The sequence below is a fragment of the Erythranthe guttata genome, chromosome 11, assembly GCF_056151865.1.
Source record: "Erythranthe guttata isolate IM_541 chromosome 11, IM_541, whole genome shotgun sequence".
NCBI lineage: Eukaryota > Viridiplantae > Streptophyta > Magnoliopsida > Lamiales > Phrymaceae > Erythranthe > Erythranthe guttata.
In genome coordinates, this window is record NC_142543.1 from 6,543,917 (window position 1) to 6,567,167 (window position 23,251).

At 33.5% G+C, this 23,251-nt stretch overlaps 1 protein-coding gene across 1 annotated transcript; it reads left to right on the forward strand.

Annotated features, from left to right (window-relative positions):
* The first annotated feature begins 21,271 nt into the window (after window positions 1-21,271).
* Window positions 21,272-23,130, forward strand: LOC105968129 (integral membrane family protein). Its single transcript, XM_012992748.2, has 4 exons — window positions 21,272-22,038; window positions 22,368-22,438; window positions 22,647-22,745; window positions 22,857-23,130. The coding sequence occupies exons 1-4, from the start codon at window positions 21,432-21,434 to the stop codon at window positions 22,965-22,967; spliced, it is 888 nt and encodes a 295-aa protein (XP_012848202.2). The 5' UTR covers window positions 21,272-21,431; the 3' UTR covers window positions 22,968-23,130.
* The last annotated feature ends 121 nt before the right edge of the window (window positions 23,131-23,251 follow it).

The window sequence follows — 23,251 nt, forward strand, 5'->3', positions numbered from 1 at the left end:
ATATCTTATCAAATTTTAGTTGCTGCTTGTAATAATGTGTCCATCAATACATGGCACAGTAGACTTGGCCACTTGTCTGATTGGAAGTGTATTGTCCTAAAACATGTTTTTGGTCTTTATGCTTAAAAATATGATGATAAACTTCCTTGTTAAATATGTCCTCTAACTAAACAAAAAAGATTGTCCTTTAATCAAATAATAATGTCTTTAGTAGCTTGAATACTACATTATGATATTTGGGGCCCTTTCAAACTTGTTGTACCCACATGTCACTCTTACTCGTGGCACCATTCTTTATAATTATTTCAAATTTACTTGGGTTTGTTTTCTAAAAAAGCAAATATGATATTCAACAAACTATACTTCCAGTTTTTTACTAAGGTTGAGACTCAATTTGGCACTAAATTTAAGAAATTTAGGTCAGACAATGCCCTAGAGCTCAAGTTTGAGTTTCTTTTCACAAAGTTTGGCATTTTCCATCAGTTTTCTTGTGCTCAAACACCCCAATAAAATTATGTGGTTGAACGAAAACATCAACATCTTCTTAATGTGGCTAGATCTTCGTACTTTAAGTCCAGAGTTCCTCTAACATATTGGAAAGAGTGTGTTAATTACTAATGCATCTTTCATAACTAATAGTAAACCCTCCAAAATAGTAAAAACCGAAAAATCCCCTTTTGAGCTTCTTTATAGTTTTAACACCATATCACAGTGCTATTCACCGTCTATTTCTTGTGATGAGCATTTTTCTAAACTTTTGATTCATCTGTGCAATCTCCTGTCGCACCTACTGCTGCTCACAATCACATTCCTCCATCACAACAACTACAACAAATTGTTAATCCAGTCATTGTCATTGTTGCTCCATACCACAACAACCGCAACAATTTGCTAATCTTGTTCCAAGAAGACCATAATTTGTAACAAACAGCAAATGACATTAATATTTAAATTATCTTATCAAATTTTGTACCATGCAATATTACCTTCCTTTTTTGTAATTTTTAAATACACAATTGAGATTTTTTTATATGTTTGTTATTAGAATTTAATTTTGTGTTTACAGTATCACATCGTAGACTTACTTAATCGAAATAGTATATAATATTTTTTTTAATCAAATTGAAAACTGAAATTGTGAATATACATGTATAATACTCAATTTAAAATAAAGGAGTTTTCATAATTTTTTTAAACTATATATACTTACGACAAATCGTTATAAAGCTCTTGAAAAATAGTATATAAAAAATTGTGTTAGAAAGAACATGACCTCACTATTTTAATATGAGATTGAAGTAAATGAAATTGAATACACACTTAGAATCTATATATTATATAAAAAGAGGATTCTGCCCTAAATGAATGATATGTGGCAAATGTTGATGTTATAATTCCAAATTGCTTAGTTGGAGTTCAATTGATTATGTGTCATCTCAAATTGATTAGTTGGCTTTTTATTTTTAGTATGTGCTTAAGTTATTTCCTATTTAATATTTGCACAATTATTTAAACGTTACCACATATATATATATATATTCTTTAATGCATTTATTCTATATATAAATTCGAAAAATATTTATCTTATTTTTAATTTTAATTTTCGAAATATATTTGTTTGAATATCCATTTTTTATGAATATTCAGATAAATTTTAGGAATTCTTTTTTCATTGTAATAATCGACTAATTTTAATAATAAAATATTTTTTTTAATTTTCGTATTTATAGAATTTCGGAATATGCATTCAATAAATTATATTTATTTAAAATACAACATATAAATATTTTTATTATTTCATTATTTCATTTTATAAAATATAATGATATATTAATAAAATACAATAATGAACAATAAAATATTTTATAGATATAATATTATTGTTTTTTTTCTGAAAAATATATTATTGTTCTTTCAATTCATGTGAATATTCAATTGTTTTATGTTATGTATATAATTTCGAATTTTTTTATATTATGTTTATATTTTCGTATTTTAATGTATATGTAGATCACACAATATTTTATTTCCATTATACACAACATCCTCATATATTTACGTGGATTTTGACAAAATAAAAAGGCATATAGAATATTTTATTTCCATTATATACGGAAATTGTACAAATTTACTTGAATTATATACAAAAATATACTCTATTTAATAAATTATATTCTACATATAATGATAGAATTATGTACAAATAGAGTTATACGGATACCATTAAGAGCAACTCTAATGGGTTATCAAATAGAGTATTCAAACATTTAACCCCTATTTACATACTTAAAAATAGAAATCTTTAACTCCAATGGAGTTATCAAATGAGGTCTCCATTTTGATAATTCACCTTTTGGGTTGTAAAAATACTTGCTGGAAAGTGAGTTATAAAAAATGTACCCTCCTAATCATCCAATCAGAAGTTGACATGTGGCAATTACAAATAAAACCACCAATAAACTTCAAATTGATAATTAATTTGATAACCATGGTTGGAGTGGATGAATTTTAAATAAATATGAAAATAATTTTTAAATATCAAATGAGTATTTGATAACTCAATTTTTATATCTAGCATTGGAGTTGCTCTTATTATTATTTTTTTTGTTATCAAAAGGTAAAAACTTGATTAATATTGATTTTGAGGATAGTTTCTTAGAAAAATTGGTTTGTATGATTATTTAAAATGGATTAAAAAAATAAATAATATATAAATAATCATAAATTTGTTTGATAATTATTTTTTGATACTTGTGGTTGGAGTTCACTAATTGTATAGAGATATCAAAGTATAATCCTGGTTATCAAATGAGGATTTGATAACCCCATTTGATAACAATGGGTTGGAGTTGCTCTAACATCCTCAATATCTGGTCAAAATCTATGTAGAATATAATGGTATAACTATACATATTTGTACATAATTCTATGTAGAATATACTCTATATTTAAATATGTTACAGTATAGGGTAAATAGCATTTAACTCCATTGTTGTTTGGACATTTTGCACATGACCCCCTTATGGTATGAAATTAAGCACATAACTCCCTTGTGGTTTTGACATTTTGCACATGACCACCTTATGGTATTAAATTAGGCACATAACCCCCTTGTAGTTTTCACATTTTGCACATGACCCCCTTATGGTATGAAATTAATACATAACCCCCTTGAATCGGAAATTGGAAAAGACTAAATTATCCCTATTAAGTCAACAGTTCTTATTTTAATTTAAAAAATAATTATTCTATAAAATGAAAAGTTTAATGTACTTTTTTGTAAAATGAGACATATAATATATTATTGTGTTTTTTTCTATTTTTACAGCACATATATTTTTTTTTAATTTAATTTTCATTTCAACTTTACACAAATGTTTTTTTTAGACTTTTCCAAAAGAATAAAAAAATAAAGACTTTGTTTCTTAAAAAAATTAAATTTCGATAACAACTATAATATAATATATTATAATAGAAAATAGTAATATAATAATCATAATTAATGATAATGTTAAAGATTTTCAAATTGGTTTTTAAAATCAAATAAATTGTCAATCGTACAATAACTAGTATTATATACCTTTTGTGCTGTAAAATTAAAAAAAAAAAAAAAAAAAAAAGCACAATAATATATTATATTTCTCATTTTACAAAAAAGTAAATAAAGCTTTTCATTTTATAGAATAATTGTTTTTAAATTAAAACAAGAATTTTGGACTTAATAGGGGTTATTTAGTCTTTTCCAGTTTTTTATTCAAGGGGGTTATGCGCTAATTTTATACCATAAGGGGGTCATGTGCAAAATTTCAAAACCACAAGAGGGTTATGTGCCTAATTCCATACCATAAGGGGGTCATGTGCAAAATGTCAAAACCACAAGAAGGTCATGTGCAAATTGTCCAAACCACAAGGGGTTAAGTGCTATTTACCCTACATTATATACTCTATTTTATTTGACAACATCCTCGCAATTTTTTATTCAATATATATATTTCACCATTAATTTTTTATATATATATATATATATATATATATATATATATATATATATATATATATATATGCAAGATTTTTTTTAGAATTTATTGTCTTATTTTTTGTTTGTTTCCTTTATTTGTGTGATTTGATTTCCTACTAATATATAAATTTTTTGAATTTTTTTTTTCATAAAATATGGCTCATGCTCAATACATTTAAACCCCTCCACATTGATTTTATTTTTCAATACCGTCATTACATTACAAAGTGTACGATGTTCGTATGATATGTTTTCATATTACATTTTTTTTCATTTTCCTTTTGTTAAAGATTATTATAATTATGTATATATAGTTTTATATTCATAATTATTTTTTTATGTTCACATATGAGTACTATTTTAACTTATTTCTTTCGGGATGTTAATTTTAATATACTTTGTTAATGCTTTTCATACATTTTTTTTTGGTTTATTTTCTATTTACAGGGACAACAATTAAGTACAATCATCTTTCTTCCGCCGGTGGTATAAAGGGCATCATTCTACATGAATGATGTTATTCGAGGAGCAAATGTAACAATTTATAAATTATTATTTTTTAATTATGTGTTCGTACATTTGTCTATAACAAGTGTATTAAATTTGTTTTTAATATATATATATATATATATATATATATATATATATATATATATATATATATATATATATATATATATATATATATATATAGGTTTAAATACAAAAACACCCCTGTACTATGGACTTTGTATCATTTACCCCCCTGTACTACACATAAATACAAAAACCCCCCTCACATTGCATTTTTTCCAAAATATGACGAAAATACCCCTACTCAAGCATATATATATAATTTTTCCACTATACATTTTACCATTTTCAGACAATTTTACGTTGAAAATTTCGGTATTTATACTTTTTTCACCAAAACATCTAATAGCTGACATTTTTTTTATTTTCTAAATAAAACCTTTTATTTTTGTCATTTTGAGTTTCTTCATTTTTTTTCTTAAATGTCTTCCGGTAGTTCAAACATTCTAAGATTACAAACATCTTTGCAATACTATTATTGTTGAGAATTTGAACTACCGGAAGATATTTAAGAAAAAAATGAATAAATTCAAAATGACAAAAATAAAAGGTTTTAGTTAGAAATTTAAAAAAAAATCTAAGTAATTAAATGTTTTGAAGGAAAAAAAAAATTCCGAAGTAAAATTGACCGAAAATGTTAAAAAATATAGTGGGAAAGGGCTCAAACAAACCCTTATATTTATAGGTTTAGCAGGGGTATTTTCGTCATATTTTGGAAAAAATATAATAGCAGGGGGGTTTTTGTATTTATGTGTAGTACAGGGGGCTAAATGATACAAAGTCCATAGTACAGGGGTGTTTTTGTATTCAACCCATATATATATATTCAGATTTAGTGTTATTTTTTTTCTTCTCCCGTGGTAGAACATCTCAACTACCTTACTGTGACTCTACAAATGCTCTATGTACAATAAAACGAAGTGAATAATTTTATTTAAGAAAAAACTTGAAAGTGTATTTATATGTATGTATATGGGTATATAGAAATGCATTTGATTACTCTTTTAATTGATGTATTTATTATATGGAAGTAAATGCATTTGATTGCTTTGAATTCTTTTATTCTATTTAATTTGTCTCTAACGTTTTCTTTTTTTTTTTTCATTGATTTCCTTCTTAATATAGAAATCAATTATTATTTTTAATAAAAAAAAATTATTTTAATCCTTAAATAGTTGAATCAGTTATTCTATTCTTAGGGTTGTTTTTTTGACAATTACAACCGAAATTTCCTACCCAGTGCAATTAAAACGTTTGGGAGTTGAAAATACCTCAAAATTTCGATAAATTTGGCTTGATTTGGTTTCAATTCGAATTTTTTGAGTTTTTTTTTTTAGAGAGAGAAAGTTTTTTGGGGTATGAACTGCAAAAGCAATTTTCAGACCCCAAAAAGCATTTCATTTTATTACATCATACGTTACAAATCAATTACATAAAATCAGTTTTAATTCCATAATTGAATTACCCATTATTAATTAATTAAATTCAAAGGTTATTGGGCCATTAAAATAAAACGTTACAAATAAAACTAACATTCTTTCACTTGGCCCATTGAACCGTTTAAGGAAAATAAGTTTAAAAAATATTTGACTCGGTGCGTTTTTCATACAAAAACATTTGACACGTGATCACGATTTTAAAAGACAATTAAGGTGATTACCATAATTTGTAAATAAAGTACTTTAATACTAGAACTAGTTTGAGTTATTAATGTGAATCATAGCGGTCATATGATTCATTTATCATATTCTCTTGTATGTATCACGCCACTAATAACCCTTACTATTCTAATCCATAATAGCCCCTTTAATTTTGCCTTGTTAGGACAAATCTTGTTATATTAATTCCAAACTTAATATGTGCACACATAATTGGAAACAAGAAAACAGAAACATTTGATAAATAAATTAAGTGTCAATTACAATCACAACTCATCAAATCATGGATTGATCAAAAGACACATTCTAATAACATGTTCCTCATATGTCTTTATAGATCAGCAACCATAAGAGTTGTACTTACATTTTCTATTGACACTTACTATTTCTGGACTCTTTCCTTAACAACCAAGTATTTAAGATCCGTGTTCTTGGATCCACTTGAATACTTTCCATTCTTAGAGAAGAAAACGGTTGCGTGTGTTATCACAATATATCTTCAAAGGCTTAACAATTGAGTCAACAGCCTTAAGCCCTAAGATAAAATTTCGCAATCATAGTGCATGACTCGAAGCCTCAAAACATGCTACAAACTCAGCCTCCATTGTGGAAGAAGCAATAATACTTTGCTTTCCACTCTTCCAAGAGATTGCTCCACCAGCTAGTAGAAATACAAAGCCCGATGTGGACTTTCTACTAGCTAAACAACCAGCAAAATCGAAGTCTGAATAACCAATAACCTCTAATTGGTCCGATCTCCTAAAAGTAAGCATGTAATCATTTGTCCGTTGAAGATACCTCATAACCTTCTTTGCTGCTTTCCAATGTTCTATTCATGGATTACTTTGAAATCTACCAAGTACACCCACTGCATAACTAATATCTGGTCTAGTACAAGTCTGTGCATACATCAATCAGACTTCCAACTGCTGATGCATATGGAATCAACTTCATTTTTCTCATTTTCTAAATCATTATTTGGACATTGTTTTTCATTTAATTTATCACCTCTCGTGATAGGTTCATTAATGGGTGAACAAAACTGCATATTAAATCTTTCAAAAACTCGATTGATATATCCTTTCTGAGACAATCCTAACAATCCTCGAGATCGATCTCGGAAGGTCGTGTAGGGTTTGTAGGACGAGTTGTTTGTCAGAGATTGGATTTCCGACATCGGCCAAGTTGTCCGCCGTGGTTTTGATTATTTGGCAATAATCGTGAATGGAGAGAGTGCCTTTCTTGAGAGACTTGAATTTCTCTTCAAGTTGAATGGCCCGATAATCTTTATTATCGGCGAAGAGAGATGAGATGGCGGTCCAGAGATCACTGGCGATGGATGTTTTGGAGAGAACCATGCTGGACAAATCATTAGAGATGGTACCGTAGATCCAAGATTGGAGGAGATAGTCGGCACGTTGCCATTCATCGGCGGAAATTGAGTCGGGTTGGGGTTTTCCATGGCGTAGATCGAAGAGGCAGAAACGACCGACGGTAATTGTGAAAAAATGGCTCCACTTTTGATAGTTGGGAGTTTTCAGATCTAGGATGACGGGGATGAGAGATTTAATATTGAAGATGACATGAGCAAGGTGGAAAGGATTGAGAGGGGCGGTGGAGGGAGGAGATTCGTCGCCGGCCATGGAGAATGAGAGAGGCGACGGCTGAGAAGGGAAGGTTGGCGGTGACGGCTAGGTTAACCTAGTGTCCGATACCATATAGGAGAAATAGAGTTGGAGAAAGAGAGAATTATGTCTCCCACGTATATTAATCATATATATAGTTACATGTACGAAACCCTAACCTATTACACAAGGTAACATGTTACACAAGGTAACTATAATAAATAATAATAATAATATATACGCTAAGAATCTTATTGGGTTGTCCAGCAGAGGCTATAATATACAATCCAAATGAAAAGAAATTGGATCCTAGAACAATTTCTGGATATTTTATTAGTTATCCACTAAAGTCAAAAGGGTACAGATTTTATTGTCCTAACCATACTACGAGGATAGTTGAAACTGGAAACGCCAAATTCTTAAAGAATGGTGAAGTTAGTGGGAGTGTTGAATCAAGAAAGGTAGAACTTGAGGAAACTAGGGTGAATATTTTACCATCTTATTTCCCTCAAGATAAAGTTAATCTTCAACCTATACAGCAGGTTGAAACAAATGATTCACCACTCAATTCACCACTCCATGAAGACGTCATCATTGGCAATACTGTAGAACCACCACCACCGGTAGCTTTGAGGGAATATCAAAGGGAAAGAAAATCTGTCATATCCGATGATTATATGGTGTATCTACAAGAATCTTATTTTGATATTGGTATTCAAAATGATCCAGTTTCATATTCACAAGCCATGAAAAGTAAAGATTCTAGTAGATGGATTGATGCTATGAATGAAGAGTTGAAATCAATGGACTATAACGGTGTTTGGGATCTTGTCGAATTGCCTAAGAACGGTAAGAAAGTCGGATGTAGATGGGTCTTCAAGACCAAACGTGACTTTAAGGACAATATCAAAAGATTTAAAGTCAAACTAGTGGCCAAAGGTTTCACTCAAAAAGAAGGCATTGATTATAGAGAGACTTTCTCTCCAGTATGTAAGAAAGACTCTTTTAGAATTGTTATGGCTCTTGTAGCTCATTATGATTTGGAGTTGCACCAAATGGACATGAAAACCGCTTTTCTGAATGGGGATTTAGATGAAGATATCTATATGGACCAGCCTGAAAGATTTACAAAGCAAGGAAAGGAACACTTGGCTTGTGAATTAAAGAAATCCATATATGCACTTAAACAAGCTTCTAGACAATGGTATATAAAATTCAATGATACCATTACTTCCTTTGCATTTAAGGAAAACACTGTTGACCGGTGTATATATCTAAAGGTCAGTGGGAGCAAGTTTATCTTTTTAGTCTTGTATGTGGATGATATTTTACTAGCAAGTAGTGATCTTGGTTTACTTCATGAAACCTAGAATTATCTTTCCAAGAATTTTAAGATGGTTGATATGGGTGAGGCAAATTATGTTATTGGGATAGAGATCTGAAAAATTACAGGACCATCGCCAATCTCATCTCATTTCAGAATCCCCTTCCCACTTTTCTACAGACTCGATCGCTTCTTCAGATGGAAGAAACTAAACATGCTGAACCTGAGGAGACCGCTGCTGTTTTCTATGCCTCCAACGCGAACTGTCCATCCAACAGTTGCAACAGTTCATGCGGAGGTGGTTCTTCGCGCTATCAGCGCGAGGGTGGCCGATCCAACCGTCGCGGAGGTCGCGGCACTAACCGTCACCCCATGCAGCACTATAGCTACCATAGTGCTCATAGCGCACCGTACCGACAACAGTCGTTCCCGTCAATTCTAGGACCCGCTCCACATACATCGGGCCACCCATCCACTCCAGCGGCTCAAGCCTACTGGACCACCTGAACCCTACACCGGCCACTCTGCCCCTGCTCAGGTTCATCCGCACCAGCAGCCATGGCACAGCTCTAACAGTTCCATCAACCGTTGCAGCAGTTCATGCAACAGTGCCAACGTGGTGGATCTAGCAAATCGTTTGAATACGGTGACACTTCAGCAGCCTACCGAGTCACAGTGGTTCATGGACAGCGGGGCGACCTCTCATATGGCACCACACTCAGGTAATTTCAATTTTGTTTTTAATCCTAGCAGTAATTTCCCCAAACATGTCGTCGTCGGTAATGGTTCCACCCTCCCCATCACCCACATAGGCCACACAATTCTTCCCACCACTCCTTTCCGCTTCACAAATGTCTACGTCACACCCAATATCATTAAACACCTTATCTATGTTCGAAAGTTCACTCGCGATAACTCATGTTCGGTTGAATTTGACCCTTTTGGTTTTTCTGTGAAGGATCTTCGAATTCGAGTCGAGATTTTCAGGTGCAATAGCTCCGGTGACCTATATCCATTTGGCGTCCCGCCTCCCACCTCACCTCCCGCTGCTTTCCTCACTGTCTCAACACCTTCGTCTCAAAATATTTGGCATCGGCGTCTAGGCCATCCCGGCAAACACGTCATGTCCCGTTTATTTTCTAGCATTTTTATTTCTCATAATAAAGACCCTACTGTTGCTCCATTTCAAATTATTCATGTTGATTTATGGACTTCTCATGTCTCTAGTCTTACGGGTTTCATATACTATCTTACGTTAGTTGATGATTTTACCCATTATTTATGGACTTTTCCTCTTAGCAATAAATCTGACGTTTTTACAACCATTTTCAATTTTCATACACTTCTAAAAACTCAATTCCAACATCCCCTCAAAGCCTTACAAAGTGATAATGGCCGTGAATTAAAAAATGCGGATTTTCAAAACTACTTTACTAAGCACGACATTCTAAATCGTTTTTCGTGTCCCCACACCTCCCCTCAAAACGGACACGCAGAATGAATGATCCACACTATAACCAACATGATTCAATCCCTCATCTTTCAAGCTCATCTTCATCCTACTTATTGGATCGAAGCCCTTCGTATGGCCACCCACCTACTCAATATCTTACCTACCAAAACCATACAAAATCGGACCCCTCACGAAGCTCTTTACCTCACCAAACCTACATACTCTCATCTTCGAGTATTCGGCTGTCTCAGTTATCCCAACCTCACCGCCACCACACCACATAAACTCGCCCCCCTGTTCAACTCTTTGTGTCTATCTCGGTCACCCTTTCTCTCACAAAGGCTGTCGTTGTCTTGATAGATCCACTGGCCGAATCATAATTTCTCGTCATGTCACCTTCGAAGAAACTCACTTTCCTTTTGCTGAGTCAACTCCTCCCACAAACACACTCCCTACCTCTGCCTTGGACGAAAACACACCCTCATTGTTCCTCCTCCCTCAGACTTCATCTAACTATCGCAATAGTTCATCCAACTGTTCCAACAGTGAACCACCATGTTCCAACAGTTCGTCCAACAGTCCTACAATACAGCCGACACCTGTTTCACCTGCGGCACCACCTCTCGACCACGGCCAGCTCAAAACCCCTTCTCCTATTCCCACATCTCCTTCTCCTACTCCCACATCTCCTTCCCATACTCCCACACCTCCCTCACCTCCCCCTGCTCACCCTATGGTGACTCGCAGTAAAGCGGGCATTCACAAACCCAAAGGCCCTTTCTCTCTAGTTGCGTCCTCTACCTCTTCTCTTCCCACCAACTATCGTCAAGCTCTTCTTGACCAAAATTGGCGAAATGCCATGATTGAGGAATATACTAGAATGTTGTGATTAAAAAAAATACTTGGAATGTTATGCCCCGCCCTCCGTTCACTAATGTTATTTCTAGTAAGTGGATATACAAACAGAAACTCAAGTCTGATGGCTCCCTTGAGCAATACATAGCACGGTGGGTTGTTCGCGGTTTTCACCAACAGGCTGGCATCGACTTTGACAAGACTTTTAGCCCAGTTTTCAAACCAGCCATTGTTCGAACAGTTCTCAGCATTGCTCTCTCACGATCATGGCCAATCCATCAACTTGATGTGAAAAATGCCTTCTTACATGGCAATCTCTCTAAAACTGTCTACTGCGAGCAACCTCCCGGATTCGTCGATCCATCTCGCCCCACTCACGTGTGTCGTCTCAACAAAGCACTCTACGGTCTCAAGCAGGCACCCCGTGCTTGGTATAAGCATTTTGCCTCTCACATTACTACCATAGGGTTCAGAAAATGCAAGTCCGACACTTCACTCTTTGTGTACTGTCGCAACAGTTCACGCGACTGTCGCAACAGTTCATGCGCCTACCTTCTACTGTATGTCGATGACATTGTACTTACGGCATCCACACCTGAATTGCTTCGCTCTATCATCGCTGCCCTTAATCGGAAGTTCGCAATGAAGGATCTTGGCGATCTTCACTACTTTCTCGGCATCTCAGTTACTCGCTCATCGAATGGGTTATTTCTCTCTCAACGCAAGTACGACGCTGACACTTCTCTCTATCGCAACCTTGCCGGTGCACTGCAATACCTCACATTTACTCGTCCCGACATCTGCTATGTTGTGCAAGAAATATGTTTATTCATGCATGATCCGAGGGAACCTCATATGGCTGCTATCAAGCGTATCCTTCGCTACATTCGTGGCACTCTCGACCACGACCTTCTCCTCTCCCCCAATCCGAACCTCTCTCTTATCGCTTATTCCGACGCCGATTGGTGACACTCGTCGTTCGACATCGGGCTATTGCGTTTTCCTCGGCAACAACCTCATCTTTTGGTCCTCCAAACGACAGGTCACTACTTCTCGATCTAGTGCGGAGGCTGAATATCGAGCTGTCGCAAATGCCGTCACCGAAACGACTTGGTTACGCAACTTACTTTATGAGTTGCTCTGCCCACTTTCAAAATCCACCATTGTCTACTGTGACAACGTCAGTGCCGTCTACCTATCCAGCAATCCTATTCAATACTCTCGTACGGATCATGTGGAGATTGATATCCACTTTGTCCGAGACAAAGTTTCTTAGGGACACGTTCGAGTTCTTCACGTCCCATCCGCCTACCAGTTTTCCAATATCTTCACGAAAGGACTCCCTACCCAACTATTTCAACAATTTGTCTCCAGTCTCCACGTCCTCTCCTGTCCCGTTTCGACTGCAGGGGTGTATTAGCGTATATATTATTATTATTTATTATAGTTACCTTGTGTAATAAGTTACCTTGTGTAATAGGTTAGGGTTTCCTACATGTAATTATATATATGATTAATATACGTGAGAGACATAATTCTCTCTTTCTCCAACTCTATTTCTCATATACTCATGATTCAAAGTTATTTTATATAAACTATCACATAAAATACCGAAACCAATTATTATTGAATTAAATATAAAACTGAGTTTTTCACAACCAATTAAAGTTGAATAACCACAAACAAACAGTTTTGAAAAAGAAACCAAATTCCTAGAAAACGAAGGTACATAAAAAGTGTTTACAAGATCCATCTTGTGACCCGTCTCTAATATGAGGCAATAAGTGCCAACAAACGCCATCTTAGATTTGAGATGGTTCCTCATATAGATGTACTTTTCACTTTCCTCCAGTTTCTGAGTTGTAAGGAATCCCTATAATGAATTTGTGATATGAGTTGTAGCACCAGAATCAAGCCACCAAGTGTAAGAATGAACTTCAATAAGATTTGATTGATAACGTACAAAAGAAAGATGAATACCTTTCTTTTCGAACCAAGCCTTACGTTTCTCACAGTCCTTCTTTACGTGTCCCTTTTTGTTACAAAAGTAACAGATGACAACAAAAGCCTTTCCATGACCTCGACTACTTTTACCAGGTTCATATCTTTTGTTTGGTGAAAATTTATTTCCACTCTTCAAAAATTTCCCTTTATTCTTCATAGTTCCATGAGTTACAGCCAATGCAAAGTGATTTCCTTCTTGCTTTAATCTCACTTCCTCTTGAATACACATACTAGTCAGCTCATTCAAATTCCACTTGTCTTTTTTAGTATTATAGTAGATTTTGAATGGACCAAACTTTGACAGAAGTGAGATAAGGATAAATTGCACAAGGAAGGACTCTTCCACTTTCATGCCAAGAGCTCCAAGTTTGGCAGCCTTATCAGTCATATTCAGGATGTGTTCCCGAATTCCCTTATCACCACCATATTTCAAGGTAGTCAATTCAGCCATGAGTGTCCCTGTTAATGACTTGTTCAGTGATTTAAAGCGTTCTTTAATAGCCGTTAACAGTTCCATAGCATTGTCAACCTCGGGAAGAGAAATATTAATGTTATTAGCAGTGGTCATTCTAATAAGCATAAGACTAAGCCTATTGGACTTGGTCCAGGCTTCAATTAGGCTAACTTCTTCATCACTGTCAGCATTCGTTATTTCCCCAGGTTTTTCAGTAAGCAATGCTAGGTCCAAATCCATAACACCCAAGGTGAATTAAATTTGTTCATACCATTCAGAGAAATTTGACCCATTAAGAGTCTTAATACCAGAAGCATGCGAGTACAATGAAGTAGGAATAGCAACTGAAATAAATTTAGCAAAATATAATAAGGTAGAGATAAAAGGATTCTCACATAATGAACTATCGATATCACTACAAGTTCTCCTTTGGATGAAATATAGTATACCTATTGTTCACTCTATGTTGGTGTAAATAATCTTTTATAACACCTAAGTAGGGTCTAATATAATTTATCTTACTCGTCAATTAGTCATGTTACCTTTAGGTAAACAATTCTAATTGCTAAGTAATACAAATTATGATACCCTACCCAGTTCATAATTAATTAAAATCGACTATCCTTTGAGCTAGTCTCAATTCCTTAATTATGACTGGAATTTGAGAATATTATAATCTTTCATATCATTTAGATGATTAAACCTTCATATAATTCTTATATTTATAAGAATTTATAAGATTTAATAATGTAAAATAACCATATAATTTGATCGAAACAAAATGATTATGAATTGCAGAATCCATAGAAAATGATTAAAAGAGAATGATTTTCAATTGCAGAATGATAACCTTAATACCCATTAATCCATACAATAATACTCAATTGCATATAATTGAACACAATACATATTGCATGTTGTACTAAACATCATATATATATATATATATATATATATATATATATATATATATATATATATATATATATATATATATATATATATATATATATATATATATATATATATATATATATATATATATATATGATCAAACCTACTATCTCAACTTTAAAAAAAATCATCATCGTTAATCTGTCTTACGTAGAAAAAAAAACTCCAAATCGACATAAATAGCCGTCAATACCATAGATTACGAGAAAATTGAAATGATTTAATCTCAATTTTAATTTAGTTATCAATCATACAGCAAGGCAATAATCTCATCTTCAATTTAATTTCATGAAATCATACGGTAGAAAGATGGACATATAACAAATTTGAATTCTAAGATGAATTGATTTCAAAATCCTGATCTAATACCAATTGAAAGACTTATATTTATTTTATGCAGAAAAATCCTAATAAAAGAATCTTGAAATCAAATTCATCTTAAGAACATAATCACATAATTGGGATTATCGACATACCGTTCGCCATAGATTCCGATAGAGATGATGAACGAAGATGATAGCAATCTACAAGCCAAGCCCTTTCCGAATCTCCTTCTGAGAACCTTATTCGGGGCCACACCTTCTCTCTATCTCTCCAATATCACAACTCACTAGTATTATGTAAGTGATGGAATTCTCAATTGCGTATATTGTTGAAGAGAAGAGTTGTGGATTCTTTTACTGACAGGAAAAGAGGGCCACGATTGATTTGTAATGGCAGAAGACAAATCCCACCCATCATGGTCTTTTATTGCATCATACGTTACAAATCAATTACCATAAAATTAGCCTCAATTCCATAATTGAATTACCCACAATTAATTAAATTCAAAGATGAATGGGTCATTGAAATAAAACATTACAAATAAAACTAGCAGAATGGAGTTTCACCAGAGGCACCGCAGCTCCGCCTCTTTAAGCATTCTCTACAAGGAGTAGCTCGGGAATAGTCACAGACTCGTGCACCACACTCCATATCCTTTTGGGCCCAGCTTGCACACTTATTCATGAACATGTATAAACTAAAATTGAGAAAATGCAGAGAGAAATACAAAATTTACTGCAAACTACTCGAGACTTGGGATCGATTCAAACGTGTTAATCCGAAGATGCCCCAATCACGGATTCCAAGAGTGGCGTCGGCTACAAATCTTCTATGAATTGATTGCAGGACAACTCGAGGATTGTACTTGACTCAGCAATGAGATGAATGTTCATGAGTTTTACCTATGACGAAGCTTCGAATTATTGAAGCGGACTGCAAGAAAAAAAAAAATGAGAGCTTCAGACAGGTCAAGCAGCGGAACCCTCGTCGAAACTTCCCACAAAGAACAGGTGAAAACCGAAGAGAAAACTGAAAAATAATCGAAGAATTGTTGAGAAGTCTTTACAAATGAAAAGGGCCTTTCTACTTATAGGAAGAAAAGAAATTAAAACATTTGGACTCGAAATATGTGCCTAGATCGCGATCTGGGCTTCTTGGATCGCTTGGATCGCGATCTGACTGCCTCAAGAACTGTGCACTGCCTTAGAAGATCGCGATTCAAGAAGTTCATATCACGACCTAGGTCCGTGAATAAATGTGTTGTCCTCTGGAATTTGGCCCCAGATCACGATCCATAATTCGCGGATCGCGATATGGATCTGTGACTATTTTGGGCCAATCGGTAAATTGGCCCCAAATTGCGTTCTGGGATTCGTGGATTGCGACCTAGGTCCGTAACTATTTTGGGTCTCTCTATAAATTGGCCTCATATCGCGATCCAGAAGTGTCTGGTCGTGATCCGAGAGTACCGGGTCGGGATTTGGTTTCTACGTCAATTTCAAATACTATTATGACCATCTTTTAGCCCGAATTTGACAAATATGTATTATTTCACTAAAGTTGTAGCCCTCCATAGTGGAATTCTAACCCCACTTAAATCATCACAATCGAAGGTCTTATGCGAGTGTTATGGTTGAAATGCCAAACACTACCACTTGTTAGATTCTCTTCGCTTCCAAAATAATTTCGAATCGGCAAAAATAGCTTATATTTACCTAAGACTAAAATAAAACAAGAAGATCATAATATATACAAATAAACATGAAAACTCAGATGAACGAAGACGAAAACTTGAAGATTCGCTGAGTAATTTATACGAAACGAACACTTATCAGCCACCACGACCGATGATTCTAAAGTTGCATATTTTATCAAGGGTATAATTTCTAGGTTTGGAGTTCCAAAAGCTTTGACAAGTGACCGCGGCAATCATTTTTGTAATCGAACAATTGAATTTTACGCGTCATAGTCGTTCACGATGACCAGTCTATCATGCCACAACCCGTGTATATCAGGATTAACAAGTTTTCATGGCATAGTGGCATGGTATTTGAAAACCCGAATTTGGAAATAATACATTCCATAAGTTATGGCTTCGAGTTTTTCATGGACAATTCTTTTGTCCATATCATATGATGTAACGCATAGTCTCTTGATGTTATTTTCAACCGGTGTCTCTAAACAACATCCATTGCGTCTCAAATTTTTAACACTGAGTAGATTCTTATTTGATCTACCCGATATTAATGCACTTTTAATATGAAAAGTGGTACCATTAGGCAACACAATTGTTCCATTTTCGAAGCCATCTATTATCTCCGCGAAACCTGTTATGGTTTTAACTTGTACCATGTTCAATGTTACATTCGAGAAATATGTTTTAGTGTTAAATACAAAAACACCCCTATACTATGGACTTTGTATCATATACCCCCATGTACTACACATAAATACAAAAACCCCCCTACTGTTATGTTTTTTCCAAAATTTGACGAAAATACCCCTACTAAGCCTATAAATATAAGGGTTTATTTGAGCCATTTTTCACTATATTTTTTAACATTTTCGGTCAATTTTACTTGGGAAATTTTGATATTTTTATTTTTTCTCCAAAACATTTAATTACTTAGAATTTTTTTTAATTTTCTGAATAAAACCTTTTATTTTTGTCATTTTGAATTTCCTCATTTTATTTTTCTTAAATTATTTTTCTTAAATGTCTTCCGGTAGTTCAAATTCTCAACAATCATAGGATTGTAAAGATGTTTGTAATTTTAGGATGTTTGAACTATCGGAAGACATTTAAGAAGAAGAAAATGAAGAAACTCAAAATGTCAAAAATAATAGGTTTTATACAGAAAATTAAAACAATCTAAGCAATTAAATGTTTTGGAGAAAAAAATATAAATATCAAAATTTTCCACGTAAAATTGGCTGAAAATGGTAAAATATATAGTTGAAAATGCCTCAAACAAAACCATATATATATATATATATATATATATATATATATATATATATATATATATATATATATATATATATATATATATATATATATATATACACATTATATACATACATATACATATATGTATATATATACATACATATACATTATATACATACATATACATATATGTATATATGCACACATATACATATATGTATATATACTTGTATATATGCATATATATATATATATATATATATATATATATATATATATATATGTATACATACATATGTATATATATATATATATATGTATGCATATATATATATATATATATATATATATATATATATATATATATATATGTATACATATAGGTATACATATATACATATACATATATGTATATATACATACATATACATTATAAACATACAGATACATATACGTATATATATATATATACATATACATACATATATGTTATATACATACGTATACATATATGTATATATACATATATATACATATATATACATATATATATATATACATATATATACATATATATATATACATATGTGTATACATGTATATATATATATATATACATGTATATATATATATATATATATATATATATATACATATATATATATATATACATGTATATATATATATACATGTATATATATATATATACATGTATCATATACCCCCTGTACTACACATAAATACAAAAACCCCCCTCACATTATATTTTTCCAAAATATGACGAAAATACCCCTACTCAAGCACATACATACATACATATATCTATACATACATACAGATATCTATATATATATATATATATATATATATATATATATATATATATATATATATATATGTATGTGCTTGAGTAGGGGTATTTTCGTCATATTTTGGAAAAATATAATGTCAGGGGGGTTTTTGTATTTATGTGTAGTACAGGGGGTATATGATACAAAATTCGTAGTACGGGAGTATTTTTGTATTTAACCCTATATTTTATTATCGAATATTGTGTGTAATTGCACAATCAAGTAGGCAATTTTCTCTTTTGTTCAAGTTCTCCATGTATGCCTAAATAAAACAAACTAAAATTAATTCGGAATTGTTGTGTTATTTGCAAATGATATAATAACAAACTCATAATTTTACATATTATCAGAATATCAGCTCAACCTTGGGAATATAACTTCCAAGGGAGATATGTACATGAATACATTAAAACATAAAATAGCTCAACCACGGCATCATCCGAGAGACATATATACAAAATATACATAGTGAGTACAAAATAACCTAAAAAAGATGCTCATTTGGCAATTTATACAAGAGGGTCAAGATCTGTAAAGAAATATGATAACTCAAGAAATGATCTATCTTGAATAGGATCGTGATCAAGCATGCTTCCAAACGTGCTAGTTTCAAGAACAGCATGTAGCATTTCTACCTCAATGATATTTTTTCTTTGTATCTTTTTGAGTCCTGATACAGGTTTACCAAATGTTGGGCAGTTCTGCAAACTTTGGTCCGGCGTCCAGTCATTCCACGTCTGATACACATATTTTCGGGAGACCTTTCAGCATGCATCTTGCATTTATCGCGAGTTGCATTAAATTGTTGTCTTTGCCTGACCGTATTATTATTTCAATGGGGATATTAATATCCATCTCGGTTATTATTTCGCGCATCTTGAGGGAGACCACGTCCACTTCTCTGTGGGCACCACGCCCAAATCTACATTGACGGTCCTAAATCGGCCCATATTTCTATTTGATTAGCATGTGCTTCAGGCACAGCTTAGGACCCAGATGGTCGCAAATCATGATTTTTCAACAACAGCTCATTTGTTTTTTCTGCTGTGAAGAGTACATAGATCAACTCCAAATATGTTACAACTGTCGCAGCCTATATTGTTGTTTGAGCACCAAGTTCGAGACATGCATAGTGGAGAAAGTTTTCTCCAATTTATCATACTCAAATATTTTTACGCAGCATAAGGGTAATCGGGACTCAATTTTAAATAGTGTCGAATTATAGTCGGCAACAGATTGAAGTTATGCGGCCTTAGGTGCTGCTGATCATATTGAGCATGTGGGAGGATCACAGTCATTGTGTGATCAACCATCTCCTTGAATTTTTGCCATATTTCTGATGGCCTTTTCAATTGTATATACTCGTCTTTCAAATTCTCAATAAGATGGTGACGGATAAAAATTATAACATTTGCCTCATCTTCCATATTTACCTCCTTGATATCCAAGGTTTTCGCAAGATTTAGTCCTTGGAGATGTAATTTGATATCTAAGCACCATGATAAAATGTTACTGCCGGTAACATCAAGAATTTGAAATTTCTTTTTTTCGATTCGGGCCATAATAAAATAAAAATATATAGAAGGAAAATTCTAACTTAATTTTACAATTTTTTTTATAGAGCAGGGTAGATAATGTGTTGTGGAATATAAAATATAATACAGAGTGTATATATATATATATATATATCTATTGAATTAATAGTACATTCATAGAGTGGATGTTAGAATTGGAGCTATTATTGTTGTAAAATAAAAGAAATTAAATTGTGAAGCAATACTAAAAGCCGAAGCTACTGTGAAGGAAAGAAAAAACTAATTGAAAATTTCTGTAAAGAAATTGTTTGGGAAAGAGGAATTGAATTATTTATTCTCTTAAATAGCTCCTATTTATAAAAAAAATACATACCCAGCAGGCTTTTGAGATCCTACACCGGGTGAAATACACCGGGTAGATCTTTACCATTCATATACACACAAACACACACACACCCACATTGGTGTGTGTAGATCAACGGTTAAAAATCACCCGGTGTAACCTTCACCGGGTGTAGGATAGATAAAACCCAGCATTGTCATGCTCAAATAGAGAGACACGTATTAAGGCTATACAGCTAAAGCCATGACTCATCTAGTATGGATTTATCAATTGCTGCGTACTCATAATAAATTAATAATTAAAATAACAAATTCATTTATAATAGTCATGCATTTTTTCTTTTTTTTTGCAATTTCCCCCTTATTTAACTTTGTAAAAGATTTCAAAGTGAATTAGCCCATTCACATATTCAGAAATATCTCCTCTGTTAATAATAACAATTTCGGAATTTAAATAAAAATAACGATATTTGATATTCGTAACGAACTAATCCAAAATTAGCGGGCAGAAATGGTTTTTATTATATCCCCGAAAACCATGACCACCACCACCACCACCACCATCAATCTTCCTCTCTACCTCAAACCCTCGCCTAATTCTCACTTCCTCCGCCCCAATTCACCTCCGATAACTCTCCGCCGCCCGTCGCTCTCCGTGAGAAGTCAAGCGTTGGGAGAACCGCCGGATTCCGCCGCCGTGTACCAAGGAGTCTACGGCCCATGGAAAGTCGACTCAGCCGACGTCCAGGAAGTGGTTCTGTACAGATCAGGGCTCGTCACCGCCGCCTCGTCATTTGTGATTGCTTCGTCGACGGCGTTTCTGTACAGCACCGATTCTGAAGTAATGGATTTGATAAGAAGGAATTTGGATTTGTTTTATGGAGTCGGAGCTTGTGGATTGGGGGTTTCTCTGTTTCTGATTCACATTTATGTTACTGAAATCAAGCGCACGCTACAGGGGCTGTGGTTAATTGGTGGCCTTGGATCGTTGGCTGCATATGCAGCTCTGGCGCAACCGGCCGGTAAGGGTTTGGTGGAGTATGTTGTTCTCAATCCTGCGGCTGTTTGGTTAGTTGGCCCGCTGTTTGCTGCTTTAACTGGCCTTGTGTTCAAGGAAGGTATTAATTTTTATTTTATTTTTTTATTTAACAACGAATGAATGAACTCAGTCTAACTGAACTCAATTTGTGTGCAAAATGAGTGTTTTGGATGAGTTGCGCTACTCGAGCTTAATTTCGGAAAATGTGTGAGCTTGATTTGATCATTTGAAAATTAAGTCTAGCAGAAGCATTAGTTGAACTTATAGCACCAAGTTAGAGTAGAGTAGTTTTATATTGTACGAAAACCGGGGATTCGGGTGAAATTTTATGTTCAACTATAGTCTATAGTAATAAGTTGTTGCTGAATTTCGGGTTTTTTTAATTCATTTTTTCGGTACTTGTTTTAGGACTTTGCTATGGGAAGCTGGAAGCTGGTATATTGACATTTATCATTCCATCGGTTCTGCTTGGGCATCTGGTATACTTCTACTATCTCTAATTAGGTTTAATGTTTCGTGTATCGTAGGAAAAATGTTCGAAAAATGGTTGGTTTAATCGAACAACGTATTTTCGAAGTCGTTGAAATAGATAGTAGTTTTAACTTTTAATAAGTTGATATCTCACAATGTATTCAGTTTCTTTTTTCTTCTCAAATGACGGACCTGTGTAATTGGTATACTATACAGAGTGGTTTGATGGATGAAGGTACAAAACTGAGTTTGTTGGGTGTGTGGATGGCGCTCTTTGTCGTGTTTGCCGGAAGAAAGTTCACTCAGCCTATTAAGGTTTTATTCTAAGATGCTTCGTTCACTTTGACACTTGTATTATAACGTTGATTTTCCACTCTCCGACTATAGATAATAATATAGAGAATGATTTGTGTATCTATTTTGTAGGATGATATAGGAGACAAATCGGTCTTCATATTCAAAGCATTGCCTGAGAAGGAGAAAGCAGCACTGATAGAAAAGCTTGAGCAGCAAAACTATCCACAGAATCGCAATTAGGTAGATGGGAAAACCTTCTATTGAGTTATTTTGTCAATCACACACTTTTCATTGTAGGTGATATTTAAAAAAAATGCAGTGGTTTTAGTGCTTTGGATTTGTTATGGCTGCTGTTACACATAAACGTAAACTCTACAAAAAAAAAGGTCACTCTTGTTGTGTATTTAGCTTGTTCATGTCATCCTGTACAATCTTATTTTAGCATAACAGCCTAAACTTGTACTGATTCATTTCATATTGAACATAATGGTAAATAACTAATAGAGAAACCCAGAACTTCAATC